At 36.6% G+C, this 15,554-nt stretch overlaps 1 protein-coding gene across 3 annotated transcripts in view; it reads left to right on the forward strand.

The window, feature by feature from the left end:
* GSL8 (glucan synthase-like 8) overlaps window positions 1-15,554 on the forward strand; it is a 61,700-nt gene that overhangs the window by 10,415 nt on the left and 35,731 nt on the right. For all 3 annotated transcript variants that reach the window (XM_026804395.4, XM_008790448.6, XM_088712570.2), the window contains 11 exons: window positions 166-255; window positions 4,723-4,820; window positions 4,898-5,015; window positions 5,949-6,077; window positions 10,710-10,786; window positions 10,864-10,945; window positions 14,439-14,531; window positions 14,632-14,734; window positions 14,905-15,028; window positions 15,195-15,384; window positions 15,487-15,539. In XM_026804395.4, the coding sequence (XP_026660196.3) occupies window positions 166-255; window positions 4,723-4,820; window positions 4,898-5,015; window positions 5,949-6,077; window positions 10,710-10,786; window positions 10,864-10,945; window positions 14,439-14,531; window positions 14,632-14,734; window positions 14,905-15,028; window positions 15,195-15,384; window positions 15,487-15,539 (1,157 nt within the window). The remainder of the gene's footprint in view (window positions 1-165; window positions 256-4,722; window positions 4,821-4,897; window positions 5,016-5,948; window positions 6,078-10,709; window positions 10,787-10,863; window positions 10,946-14,438; window positions 14,532-14,631; window positions 14,735-14,904; window positions 15,029-15,194; window positions 15,385-15,486; window positions 15,540-15,554) is intronic.

A 15,554-nucleotide genomic window follows, 5' to 3' on the forward strand; every position in this document is an offset into this window, starting at 1 on the left:
GATAGAGAGTTGGGAGAAATTAGGAGTGTATGTATGAAGTTAAATAATTGAAAGAAGCTTTAATCAGATGGGGGATCATAGGCATCTGTCCCTCTCACATGCATGAGGTGTATTCAAAACTATTTTGTCTTTAACTATCTGACGTATTTGATTCTGTATGTGCAGAGGGATAACATTCAGAACCAGCGTGAAAATGTTGTTCTTACCATTGCAAATGCTCAGGCACGACTTGGCTTACCTGTTGAGGCAGAACCGGTCCGTAATTTCTTGTTATCTATATTGAACATAAATCTAAAAGCCCCGTATTGGTTTTGTTTGCTGCACCAATCAATTTACTTATGAACTGCTGTCAAAAGTTATAACCATGTGAGTTTGATGTTCTGGTAGGTTTTATTGAATTCTTAATGTTTGAGTTCTGATCCTGCTGCTCTTGGCTGGAAGACCTGCATAGTGTTTTGATTATCACTGCATGTTCTGAAACTGTCCATTGGACAGACATCCATGAGTGCCATTGCTAGGTTTCACATGCTATTTCCTTGTTTGGGTGTGAAGAGTGATGTTCAGTCTTTAAAATTGAATAACGATTACAACTGTCTTCCCTACCAAGTATGAAATTGAGTTGGCAGTCTACTTACTTGAAGCCTTGCTATAAATATGAAGTTAAAGGTCTGCAACTGAAGTCACAGAGAAACTTGTAAATTGATGTTTTCAAGCAATATTCATTCATCTTATGGTTCCATGGAAACAAGTCATGTTCTGGGGTTTTTATCAAGTGAGGATTTTAATTATGTTAGTACTTAGTAATGTGTATTTGCAATCTTCATCTGATCTAGGATGATTTTAGGATGATTGAAATATCTGTACTATTATAAGGGGAGAAGGTTTCTGACCAGACCTTTCTTTCTAATCCACATGCTCTTGTGTAGGTGGGCCTTCTGATAACCAAATTGCCCTTCTTTCAGTTCCATTGCAACCAAAAAAGAGATATTTAGTTTCAAAAAATCCAGAAATCCTCTAGGATCCTATGCTGGCAAGTAGAAAATACTTCTTAGACTCGAAATGGTACACAGTTGATTTTTAATTTAAAATTGTTAGACAAGATGTGAGTCATGATTAGCTTTCTAAAAGCAAAATAATATTCAGACAGCCCTGTGCAATAGGAAATAAATTTTGAAAAAGACCCTATAGTTTCAAAAAAGATGTATATTTCATGCAAATTGCACCATTGAGGTTTAATGGTCAAGATCTTTTCTGGTAAATGCTTAATTCTATCTCTGTTTAGTCTTCTCTCTGTGCAAGAGATTAGATGAATGAATCTTTTAGTTATTCTTTGAGATTATGTTGGTTATGATTTTTATGTATTTGATCAGTGGTAAGTTTTGGAGGGTGTGCTTTGGTACAATGATAAGGTTGCTCCAATGTGTTCTGCATGTCATGGTTTTGAAACATGGAAATATATGGAAATAGCTTCTCTGCATGCGGGGATGAGCCTACATACATTTGACCCTCCCCAACCCTGCATTGGCGGGAGCCTTGTACACAGGGCCGCCCTATTTTATTAGTGGTAAGTTTTGTTCCTTATTTTTTTGGAAACTATTCAAGACCTCATCCAACATGGGCTAGCTAGAAAGTTACAAATTGGGGTGCTAAGCACCGTTTAAGTATCTAAGTTCTTCCTAATGCAAAACCAATGTGGGACTAAAAGTCATGCCTAAACAGTTCCTCATGTAGCACCCAACATTTTGCCCTTGCTTTCTTGCTAAGGGATGAGTCCAATCACAAACAAATCACGAACACAATGATTGGCTCTTGGTTTGTCCAAAAGGGTCTATGCTGCAGTGGCCCCTAGTGACACATGGAATGTGGGCTAGTTTGGGTGCGATACTATTTGTAACAACCTAGGGTTTCTTGCAAACAAAGCTAGCCAGAATGTGGGTAATTGGAATCCTTGGCCCTATTTAAGTATCCAAGTTCCCTCCAACACATGCTAACACTAATAGTACACTAGTGTCCCATATGTTAGGATCCATGCAGTTGTGAGTTTAGTCTGGTGATTTTGTGTACTATTAGTGTTAGTGTGCGATATATGGGACATAGATGTATGATCCATAGTGGTTGTAGTGTTAGATGTGTATTTGTCATATTGGTAAGGCTTGGGATGGTTAGAGCTGACTAGCATATTCTGTATAATTTTAAATTAGTTATTTTAGCACATGATTTTCTAAGGTCTTAAGTATGTGTTTTTCTGGTTATAGGAGGATATGGCACGTAATAGGCCTTCATCATTTAGAGATGCAAATATGACTTCAGGAATGCATGCTTATATTGGATGCCTAGATGTTTGGGGATGCTTGGGGTGGTGATGGAGTCAATATTGGACCATAGAAGCAGTCTTTAAAGGTTTAGATGATAAGGGATTATGCTATGAAGTGGGAAGACTAGTTAGTGTCGGTTAGATGTGATAGACAATTTTGGGTATTATTTGTTGAACATAGCTTTAGGTAATAATCTTTCTAGGATTTAATTTGAGAGCCATTTGAGAACCCTTGAAGGCTTTTAGTGGCTGGATTGCAAGAGGAATAAGAGTTGTATGTGGATAATCATGAACCCTACTCTTTCTTTTGTTTTGAATGTGCTTTATCTTGTTGGTGTTGTTGATTCCTTTAAGGCCATTTTCTGGGTGAATCTATATTTTCTTTAGAATAGAGAGGTGGCTTCGTATTCTTGGTCATTTTTTTTACTTTCCAATTTATCCTTGTATGCCTCATATTGTGTTACCACTTTCCACTATTGGTGTTTTCTTTTGACTTGTACGCCGTTTCGGTACTGTACCAGTGCCACACTATCACTGTGTTGGTACGGTACGGAGTCAGTTCGACTTACTGAGTATCAGTTGGCCTCTCTTACCGTGTATTGATACTGAATTGGTATGGTATGGTACGTTCCGTATCGCCCAATTTGGTACAGTACGGTGAACCTTGATTTTGAGTTATCCTCATTAAAAAATTGAAAAAAGGGCCATTACCTCGTCATTGTCCTAGCAATCCGAGATCTTGGGAGGGGCAAACTGGGGACAATCCTAACCTTTGTCCCTTTTTTTATTTTGCACAATATAATTGCCCTAGGACTCGAAACCGCCCTATTGCACTTTTCAGCCCAAGTCTTTACCAGTGCACCAAGCGATGGCCCTTGAATTTTCGTCAATGATGTTTGTAATTATTTGATTGAGATGCTTTTGTTTGTAATTATTTTAGGAAATTTCTATGGTAAACTTCTCATAGATTTTTCTAAAAGGAGAAAGAGACTGGAAAAAAGATGGAAATTAGCACTAATGGTAGAATGAAGAGGTCGAAGAAGAGAGAATGGGCATTGGGGCTTTGCAATCTTCTTAGTTTAGTTGCATGCTCCTTCAATTGCTAACATTAGGTATATCACTTGGACTTCAGAAAAACTTGTTTTTAAACATTTCAACACGTTGAAACCACTCTATTATGTGGACTGGGTTACTGTAAGTAATTGAATGTGCTTCTTAAGCGAAGAAGATAGGGTCAAACAAATAAAGGTTTATGTTCTTTTGTGTTTTGTCAGTGTGTGTGTGTGTATACACTTATGTTGTGCTCTTTGAATGTTTGGGTTTGCATGATACATGAAATTGCATATTCCATACAAACTATGCTGGCTGCTGTGAAACTATGCATAGTGGTGCAGGTGTGCACTTTTCAAAATAGTAGTTTAATGCTACCTTTTTCTCCTGAATTAGTCTCCACCTTAAGTTTATCATTTGCTAAAGCCAAATAGATTTGAATACTGAGGTGTGTCATTATACAAGGTTCAAATGCCATATTTTAGTGGTAAGTTTGATTATTACCTTTTTGTTTTATTTAAAGAGTAGAATGTATTCAAATCTTTTTTTTGAAAGAAAAATTTTAAGTGATTTGATGGCCTTTATATACTAATACTCTTCTCAAGCTTGATTAGTCCTTTTATATAGCCAGCCGAGCCTGAGCAGCCTACTCTTCGGCCTGGCTTGGCTTGTGTGCACCTTTGTGAACACTTGGGGACATACAAGCTCTATAGCATCTTTTGTTCGTATTGGATCAGTCAAACGGTGGGTGATATGATATACTTTCTTCTTGAAAGGTTCATAGAAGATTGAGTGGGTGGTTTATAGCTTAAATTGGTTCGTTTACTCACTTTTTTTTTTATACCTCAGTTGCATATAATCAGTTTATTTCTCTATAATTGATTTAATGATATCATTTTTTGCAGATTATGGTGCTAGTTGAGTATTAAGTGAATATTTTTTTATTGTATTGGTGTATAAGGAGTTGTTTGTATCCCTGTCACTTGTTAAATTTCTGTACAATTAATGTGTCTTTAATACTTCATTTCCCTAGTTGCTGCATTTTTGTCTGTCCATTAGTCCCTCCAATTTTCTCAATCCACGATGTGTTCATTTAGTGAATGGGAGTTGATATTGGAGGGCACTAATTATAACTCTAACCAAGATTATAACTGCGACATGGGCACTGCTGACTGCTCAAATGTAAGGACAGTGAACATGTGCTTGCTCTCCTTTCATTTACTCTTAAATGTTATAAAATTAAATAAATAGTTTCTGGAATGCATAAAATCTACCTCATTACTTGCGAAATCTGATTATTGGTACACATTGTGATGCAAACAATTTTGCTGGCTTCTTTTACTATTTCTGAAATGCAGAAAATTGATGAGAAGGCTATTACTGAAGTTTTTCGTAAAGTTTTGGACAACTATATCAAATGGTGTAGATATTTGGGCATACGGATTGTATGGAACAGGTAGCAACTGAAATTTTACTTCTTGGAGATGTTTGCTGGTTATGTGATTTATTGACAAGTTTTTGGCTTAATTGTAGCTTGGAAGCATTGAATAAAAACAGGAAGCTCATTTTGATTTCATTGTACTTTGTTATCTGGGGAGAAGCTGCCAATGTTCGATTTCTTCCTGAATGCATTTGTTACATATTTCACAATGTGAGTATTTGTTATACTTGCTTGTTTTGTTTTCATGGCTTATTATTTCTTTTTGAGATTTAAATCTTTGCAGTATAGGATATGATGCATAATGCATTTTAAAAATTCATAATCCTCTGCTGTTGTTGTAAGCTTAATGTTTGTTTTCAATGTTCTACATTAGAATTTTGTTCATGGAATTTTTGGTTGTCATCTTGCATTTTGATTTTAACTTTCTTTTGATATATGATCTCAGTTCTTTATGTTCTTTCCCTTGATCTTTCTTCCAAAAAAAGTCTTTTTCCCTTTATATATATATTTGACACACACACACACATACATACACATATATGTGTGTGTGTGTGTATGTATGTATGTATTGCAAATGTGGATGTTAAAAGGTCGGTGCAAATTCATTTTGCTTTCTTTTATTTGTATTTTTGGAATTTCCACAGCTCTTTTCTTTTCTTTTTTCTCCATGTTGGACTTTACGGGGTTATATTGTCCTTGCCCTCATGACTTCTGTAAGAGCATTTTACATGTCAATTACATATGCTGTCTGCTTCCATGATCACTATTACGAGAGAGAGGAAGACATTTCTAATAATCAACTTCCCACGTGCAACTAATGATCTAACTTTGTGCATTCATTGGAGGCTTTGGGCATAATGGTCCAGTAAGTTCAAAATGAACCATTTTCTCATGTAGAAAAGAAAAGGTGGTTTGGAAAAATGTGAAAATAAAGTAGATTCTGCAACCCCAGCCCTATTATAATGAGGATGATGATCCTTATTGGATTGTATAACTTGTAAACATCTGAGTAAAATCAGAGCTTTCTGTTCTCTTCTCATTCATCATGTAATACCTGGATATTGACTTATGAACTTTAGACTTGTTTATACATGTCTGTTATCAATTAACTGAAACCATGTTTAAAACGGTTGTATTTTGCAGATGGCAAAGGAATTGGATGCGATCTTAGATTCACCTGAAGCTGTTCCTGCAAAAAGCTGTACTGGTAGTGATGCTTCTGTTTCATATCTCAGAGAAATTATTTCTCCTATTTATGAGACTATTGCAGCGGTGGGTGCTTTCTCTTGGATCACAAACTAAAAAGCTTTTTCTATCCTCTATGCTGATGCTATTTTATAGAACATGTTAGAAGCATTGTTATTTTTCTGCTTTTTAGGGCACGCAGCAAATAGCCATACAGCTTCATAACTATTTGCATTCTTTTATTTGTTGAGATGGTTGTTATTGTGAGAGTTTTAATGAAGAAATAGATCATATTTTTTTATATTTGTTAGCATGTTTTTTTTTATGGCAAATTAAATTGTCTTTTAAAATTTTGAAGAGTTCCTTTCTTTTATTTTCACAACTACTTGCTTTACTTGTGCTTGCACTAGTTTCAAAATTGTATTTCTGACACCTACAATGTCACGACCTGTAACTAAAAACACTAATTGTCCAGAATGTAACATAATAATCAAATATCAAGAAGTTAACTACAAAACAAGCATTACTCCAAATATCTTTCTGCATTGTATTAATTTAAAACTATCAAATTTGTTAATATCATTCGAAAGAAAAGGTATTCAAAGCTACTAAGTCCTTAATATTATAAGCATTCATTGAAACCAATATTTACATGATATATCTCAATACAAAACACTTAGAAATTCAAACTAAACAATTTCTGGAAAGGTAGTTTGTCTCTCTAAAACTACAAAGAACAAGATCGTAGAGAAATAATCATGTCCACAATTGTTTGTCAAAACTAATATATGTATATATTTGAGATTAGGAGGGGCTAATCCCCACCTCTGTGCCCTTATTCCCACCCCACTTCCTGAGGGCTGCTCCAACTAGAATTGAACCCTCGACCTCTTGCTCAATTGGAAAGAGGTGGTGCCATCCAAACTACAGTTTGATGGTCAAAACTAAAATAAAGAATGAGTATCCCTTTATGCAGTTCCAGTAAACTGATCATCTATCCTTCTCAAGCAGCTGCTAAAAGCCCTAATTCTAACATCATTCTATAATAATAAATAACATCCGTTCTTTACAGCCTAGTAAGCAAACATTTTTAAGACAACAAATATAATCAAGCAAGAAAATGGAAATTTGGTACTAAAATATATATTTATTTTTTTCTGAGAGGGTCATCACAAGTAATTAAAGAAGTGCTGGAGTTTGCTTCAATCTTAGAAAGAAGACTGTCTCAAAAGTTTACATAAAAGTTTACAAATTAAATTTATTAACGTGGGAAGAGTTAGGTACTTAGGTTAGAACATACATGGATTAAATATGAAACAGACTCTTTATACATTGATGCCCATGGGCATATAATATCCCCTGATTTGAGGCACAGTTTAAACAGACCTCACCAAAATAAGACACACAAACTCCCATAATTTAGGTACTACATAACATTGGTACCAAGGCCAACAACCCCATTCCTGCTGGCCAGGGCAATGGTCGTACATAGTTTTGACATGAGAAAACCGGTATCAAGCCAAAACACCGAGAAGTGCTCAACATGTCGTGTGCATTAATTTTGATTGTCAAATTTCAAGTCCGTAAAGAAGATGCTTGACCCAGAAGTGCTCAAACTAAACAAAAGTTGATAGCAAAACACTTCTATAAATCCAGAGGATCTCATATATACAATCTGATTTTGTCATGTAGATACATAATATAATGAAGAATAACTTTGCACAGTAATGAAGGAAAAGAAAAGAGTTGGTGTGATGAATATCTACTTACAACTCTTACTCCGCTGGTAGACCAGCCACTAGTAGCCTCTAGATGACCTTAAATAGCTCTCAATGAAGTCTTAGAAAGAGAATCATTTAAAACTATATCCAAGGAATAGCATCCGATGTTGCGTATTATATTAGACTAACAAGCTCTACTATTCTTTAGCATAATCCCTCACCGTGGCAACCCTTATTAAAGCTTTCTATGGTCCAACTATCAGAACCTCAACACACACATTAAAAAGTGACTAAATGTATTATTACCACAAATCTTCCATTGCTGGCAGCAGAGAAAGTTTGCTGCAAAAGCTTGGCTAAGGATTGTTTTTTTTTTTTGGGTGTAACTGAATGTGGTAGTCAAGGTATTAAATACCGGTGGGATGATGGGCATCCCACTGGCCCAAGTGTTGAGATGGGGCACAGTCCCAACTGTTGAGATGGAATGAGTTGAGAAATGGACTGGGACGGAGCAGGATATTCGTCTCAAGTGTTGGGAGATATGGCATCCTGTTCCTTAGAGCAACAGGGATGGCCCGTCCTATGGTATTTGAAACCTTGCTGAAAGCACTTCGCTTACATGACTTTAATCCATAAAAACTTGGGTTCAAAAATCTTCTAGTCTAGACGATAAGAAGCCCTAATTTGGCCTTTAAGTATACTACCTTGCAAAACAGCTCCTCCAAAATAAATATAAAATAATCCCTTAGAAAGAGAATTGCATCTTGTTACTCTCCAAATTTAAAGTTCTATCTGTTGCCTTAATACAAATGAAAAAAATCGCGGCAAAAGTGTAACTCTTGGTCAACAAATGTAGGGGTTCAATTGAATGCATTCAACATTGCGTACAATAGGATACCAATCTAATTTCTATTTCGAGAACTCTAATAGCTGAAGCCCCTTTTATTTCTTTACTTCTAGAAGAATAATTTCTTAATGAATTGTGAAATGATGCGTATCTTAATCAGTGAATCCCTCTCGAATATCATTCTTCTTCTAAGAACCTAATGTCCTGAGTAGGAATCACTTTGATTAATCATTATCTTCCTTGATTTCTTTGCTACCCTTGTACCCTATTCTTTCTCTCCTTCACGAATTATCCAGGACTTCTTGCCAGATTTTTTTCCATTGGCCCAAAATTTGGGTGGAGCCCATCAAGCTTGGATTGTGCCATAGGTCAACTTCGAAGAATCATAACTCCCTCATTTTAGTTCTAAATAGGTCAAATTTATACTTGTTCCGTGGACCTCGAAATGTGTGTGAAAGTGGTCTCACTCAAAAATTCGAAATGGTTTAAAGGTTATTGTCACTCGAAGGTAAAAGCGGGTCATTACCGCTACTTGTTTTGCTGACCCTTGGGCTCTAATTTGCTACTACTATTTTTTTATAATTTTATTAAGTGCAACACTAAGTACACAATCATACAGATATTGCAAGTTGTACAAGTAAAATAAATAAACTAGAAAATTAGGCCTAGAGGCAATCAATTTGTTGCATACATTATACTGAACTAGCATCTGGCATGTGCTATGCCTGCGGGAGCATATATGTATATATTGTAAATCTTAAAATATCAATGGTTATGATCTGTTTATTATTTTTGTATTATTTTTATTTTAGAGTTCTTGATTTTTTTAGAAAATTAATGTTTGTGTCCATTGAGATGTTCAGAAAAGTCCAGATTTCTAGGATAGAAAGAAAAAAATTTAAGATTCATAGTAGAAACCAAAAAATGAGGAAAAAAAGCCGAAAAGTCTTTTTGTCGTCTAGCATATTTTAGCATATTTAAGGTTTTGGCACCACATCGGCTTTATCGTGTCCAGTTTCCATGTGTTTGTGGAGTTCCATTACATAGAGAAATTAATTTTATGCTAGAAAATTTGATTTTATTAAATGATGAAGTTTAGGTTTGAAGATTTGTGACTGAGGAGTAATACATGTAATGCACTGATATTTTTCTCCCTTCTCCTCTTGCGTATTTTAAGGTGTGGGTGCCACATCGGATTCGTCTATGGAGTCTGGCATTTTCTCTCCTTCTCAGTTTATTGCTGGGGAAATTGTAGGATCTAATGCTTATGCTCTATATACTGTACTGTGACCCAATTAACCTATCAACAATCTAGAATTAGATTAATGTTAAAACCAAGGTTTGTCATATCGATACTGAAATCCATACCGGTCAGCGACCGGTACGATTTGGTACCTGTTCGAACCGAACCAAACCAAGCTGTGACAATTGCCACAACTCCACAGCGGGGACCTGGATCCTGTGCGAACAGACCGTTTCACACCGAATTCGAGTCGAATCGGACGGAACCGTCCGGTTCTGGCTGGTTCCGGATGGTTCCGCCTGATTCTGGGCGGTTCCGGTCGGTTCCGGCCGCATCTAGTTAGGTTTCGGCCCCTAGGGGGCCCGAACCGTTTTTCGTTGGAGAACCAACCCGGTCGGAGACCAGATCGACTCGGTTCGGGCTGATCCGGCCGGTTCGGCTCGATTCAGCAATCCTTGGTTAAAACTCATCGTATTTGGTTGAACTGTTGCTTCTTTAGTTGCCTCCTAATTTCTTGTATTTTCTCCCAACTTTATTTTTTTATGAGCTTGGAATTCAGAGTAGAGAAGCCATCACTCCTGGTCAATGTTATTCTTGTGTATGAATTTTGTTTTTTTAGCTTCCTACGTGTTTTTGTGCTACAAGTTTGAGTTTTATAATTTCCTCAAGGATGTAACTTCAGCTGGTATCCTGGTACATAGTTTAATGGGACTTGTGCCTTCAGCAAATTCATAGTTTCAGTTACTATTTCCCCTTGTAGTATGCAAATCAAAAAGTATTTCTTGTCTTTCAATTTTATGTTTGTGACAATTGTATAGGTTGAATTGTCAGAGGGCATTGAAGCAATTTAAATTTATTCTATTACTTTGTTTGCATTTCTTATTAGTGATGTTTGTTTTGATCTTCAGGAAGCTGCTAGAAATAACAATGGAAAAGCTGCGCACTCTGCTTGGCGGAATTATGATGATTTTAATGAATATTTCTGGTGTTCCTTTTTCCATTGCTTATTCTAGCTTATGTTCAAGTTAATATTTCATTTCCTTACTTGTGCTGAACCTGTAGGTCACCTTCATGTTTTGAGCTGCGGTGGCCACCAAAGAAGGACTCTTCGTTTCTGCGGAAGCCAAAGAAAGGATGGAAGAGGGTATGTTACGAACATGTTTTAGCATCCAAATAGTTGGGGACACAGATAAATGCTATTATGGTATTTGTTAGGTCTAATCCATGATGGTTCTCAAGCAAATTTAGTTCAAATGTTTTCTGGTTACGGGTCTTACCATACCAAAACAATTAATTTGGGTTGTGGTTTCATGCAGATCTGTACCAGTCTAGCCAGTTTAACCTGTTATGGCCTACCTGCTTTATCAAACCATAAAAAATAACAATTTTGCTTTTGATTTTTTCTGCTTGTAGCAGTCTGACATTGTTTTTGGAGAAATCTCTCATTAAACAGTTTGTCCTTCATTCTCTTTTGTAGGCTAGGTTCTATTATTGATGATTCTGATGGTTTTTATGTTATACCACTGATCATTTTTGTAGCTTGTCGAGTGTCAAATTTAACAAAAGATCCTTGATTTGTCTATAATATTCATTTACATGGTTTAAATACTCTACCATGACTTACCAAGAAACAACACTTTTCAGTAATTGACTATTAATGTCACGTGAAGATTAATTTTTAAATGTTACTTTTCTGGGCCATGATCACATGTTTAATATAATTATGTTTATGTTTAGTTGTCCTTTGTCCTACTTTACTGATCTGCATTCCAGCATTTTCTTAAATTTGTGAACTTACATTTTCTGTTCCTTGCTGAGCTAGATCTTATTTCCTTCGGAATCAAATATGCTCGTCAGTTTCATTATTTCAAATATTAAGTTTACTAAGCAATGTACACCGCCTTTAGCATCACATGCTTGCAATGCTGCTGCTCTTTTCCTGATTGGACCTTATATGGATATCATAAGATAAACCATGATGTCTTCTGTTATGCTTTAGTATTTTCCATATAGTCTATTAGTTAATGTCTTTTCCTTATCAGTTTATTGATGTGTTTTCCTTAAGATAAACCTGATGGGACCTTTTGTCTTTTCCTTATCAGTTTATTAATGTGTAAATAGATGTCGCTGGTGCCATGTTGTTGGTAAGTGACATGAAAGATACCCTAGAGCTTAATGTGGTAACATGGAATTAAATGTTAGTGTTTGTGTTTATATGCATTTATGTTATTGTTCTTACAAATATAATAGGCATAACAAAATTGAAATTGTTTTCATGATATATAGAGGTCACAAAGGCTGGTGATTTGCAGCCAAATAATGCGATCACCTCTTGGGATTAGTATTCTCAAGCTGGTGAACCTCGTGAACTTTGACATTTAGTGATGCTTAATGTACATTTCCATTGTTTGTTATATTGCTACACTCTTGAATACAATTTTTGGTTCCACCATGAACCCACAGCTCGTTCTTCAGCTGATATGCTCCATCTCTTAACAAGAAAGTATCTCTAAGTAGTTTTGTTGATGTCGAATTTGGATAGAAGTTTTGAGACATGCTTGCCGATGCAGTGTCCTCGCAAGTGTGATTGCAGCTCGATGGGGTCATGATTATTTTGGTAGTACAATCAGGTCATGCTTGAGTCATAATTTATGTTATTCTTTATCTTTCTCTCGTCTTTTGTTTATCAGTTGGGAAATTTTGAAAATTTAATAAGATGCAACATGGTAACGTTTTAACAGTGAACTTTGTGGAGATACTATGATGAAGTTATAGTGGCAAAGATTTAATCTTATCTGATAACTAAAACCTTATGTTCGGAAGTAGGATGAAGGAAAAAAATATGGTAGATGATGGTGGGAGTCAAGCCGCACTAGGATCTGCATAGATTTTACTCTTCTTTTGTTTGCTTCTTTTCTACTTACTTTTTTTTTCTTTATTATTCTACTATCTTCTTGTTGATGGTGAGGATGAGTTACAAAAGCTGAAGAGGGGAGCTTCAATCATGGATGAATATATGAGTGTTGTTGCTGGCATTGAAATTTAAATAGTGTGAGCTGATTTGGAGGGAGTCCAAACTTTTCATCTTTCCTCGTATGGTGTTATTCTACAACCTAGATGCGAGGCCTTCAAATTCTATATCATTTTTTTGAAATTCATGTGAAATGTGATGACTTTACATTGCTTTATCCTTTTCTGAAATTTTTGTTTTGCTTTGAGATTCCTTTTGCTTTATAATTGATGGTCAAATTTCGCCGAACCAATATTGGGGACCATATCGGCTGGTGACCGGTTTGAAACAATATTGATTTGTACTGTGCTGACTCAACGCGTACCAGAACTAAGGGAGGGAGAGGGTGAGCGGGAGAAACAGGGGAGGGGGAGAGAAAGATCAACTCGCCTTGGCCACTGACCATGCCTCCTTTGAATCCAAGGCACCTATCCCTCGGTCCAACCTAGAAAGATCCTCGAATCCAAGCTTCTTGATTGCATATTTGGTGCAAATAGCATTGATCGGGAGATGGCGAGGTCGAGGGGCTTCAGAGCCGTGACCTTGAGGAACAAGCTGTCGATGAGGGATGCTTATTGAATCTAGGGGGAGGTAGAGGCAGATGGAGAGAGGAAAATTGAGGGGAGAGAGATAAACTTGCCTGGGCCACATATGACGCCTCCCATGAGTGGGTGGTGAGATCCACGAATCCAAGGCCCTGATTCCTGAATCCAAGCCAGAAAGATTCTTGAATCCAAGCTTCTTGATCTCAGGTCTGATGGCTTGGTTGCTTTTTGGTGCAGCTCATTATCGATTAGGTGACTGGGAGATTCAGGGGATGAATGGACATCTGTTAACGAGGCCCAGCCCCAAGGCGCTACGTTTTCGGTAGCGATGGGTGTGAATGGCGATAGCAATGCTTGAAGCACTGGAGGAGGAGAGGACGCCATGATGTGAGACGAGAGTGGTGAGGAAATGAGCAGGAAGTTTCGAGAGAGGGTGGAGTCAAGCTGGGAGCTTTGTAGGATGTTTCGAGAGAGGGTGGAGTCAAGCTGGGAGCTTTGTAGGATGTTTCGAGAGCGGGTGATGAATAGAGTGAGCTAGTGAAGAGGTATTCGAGAGATCAGCTTAGATTAGATCTACAAATAAACCAACTCAAAATGAAAAGAAGCGTTTTTTCTTCTTGGTAATCGACCGATTTGGGTTGGTTGCCTCAAACTGGGCATTTCGGGTGGTTTGGTCATCCATGTTGGCGGTTTACAAGTTCAGTGCTCTATCTTCATGACTTAGCAGGTGTCCCTCTCATGGATGGTTTGCAATCTTCGCGCTAGACCCCGTACTAGTACCATGTTGATATAGTGTCTTTATTGGTCGGTCTAGTGTATCGACATGCAGTACCCCCCTTGTATCGAGTATTGGTTCAGTACCAGTATAGTATGGAGAGCACAATATGGGACAATACTCTTGATATGGGGCGATCCACACTGGTACTTTGAGCCCTTGCCCCTCTTTACTTGTGACTAAAAGAGATCATTTTGTTCATTTATTTTTCTAATGTAGAACTATAATACTTCTAAGACATGTTTTCTAGTGTTGGGTTCTGTTATCCTTGTACATTTTTAATAATTAATATTTTGAATATTGGCAGACAGGGAAAAGCAGCTTTGTTGAGCATCGGACCTTTTTACACTTGTATCGGAGTTTTCACCGCTTGTGGATTTTTCTTTTCTTAATGTTCCAGGTTTTGAAGCTCTTCCTTTTTATGCTTGCTGCATTTTAATCAATTATATGGATCCTTTCAAGATTTCATGATCATTTGTTTTGGTGATATGTTTATGCAGGGGTTGACAATCATTGCTTTTCATGATGGTCACATTAACTTGAATACCTTTAAAGTAGTACTTAGCACTGGACCAGCCTTTTTCATCTTGAACTTCTTAGAGAGTATGTTGTTTTTATTCTTTGTATGTATTCTTGCAGTTTCTTATTATTCCTTAGTTTTTGAGCAGTCTCTTGTCGACTGAACCATATGGTTATGAATGTTCTACTTATTTCATTTAGGATTCCATGGATTTTTTTTTCCTTTTTAATTGGAATTTATGCTTTTGTTGCAGGCTGTTTGGATGTTCTACTCATGTTTGGGGCATATAGCACAGCAAGAGGTTTTGCAATCTCAAGATTGATTATTAGGTTTTTCTGGTTTGGAGTTAGTTCAACATTTATGACATATCTTTATTGGTGAGTTTGTAATTTGTCATGGCATTGTTAATTCTCAGACTTTTAAACATTTCATATTATTGTGCACATTCTATCAACAAATTCAAATATAAATACACAAACTATTTTGTATTTAAAATTTTAAATTGATCTCTTACTGATAGTTTCTTGTTAAAATTGGGTTCAGGAAACTTTTGGGTGAAAGAAATAACAGTAACTCAGATTCAACCTATTTTCGACTTTATATCCTTGTTCTGGGTGTTTATGTGGCTATCCGCATAGCATTTGCGCTACTTGTTAAGATCCCAGCATGTCATACTCTCTCAAATATGTCTGATCGGTGGCCATTCTTTCAGTTTTTCAAGTGGATTTACCAAGTAACTTCTGCCACAGCCCCCTTACCCTGCACTTATCCTTATATTTTAATATTTTTAGTGTGTCGAGTATTTTTTTCAAAAATTTTCCTAATTAAATTTCAGGAACGTTATTATGTTGGACGTGGTCTTTTTGAGAAGACAAGTGATTATGCCAGGTAGAGCACATCTTT

This window comes from Phoenix dactylifera, chromosome 16, assembly GCF_051530095.1.
Source record: "Phoenix dactylifera cultivar Ajwa chromosome 16, Ajwa_hap1_PhDact_Kaust_v1.1, whole genome shotgun sequence".
Lineage (NCBI taxonomy): Eukaryota > Viridiplantae > Streptophyta > Magnoliopsida > Arecales > Arecaceae > Phoenix > Phoenix dactylifera.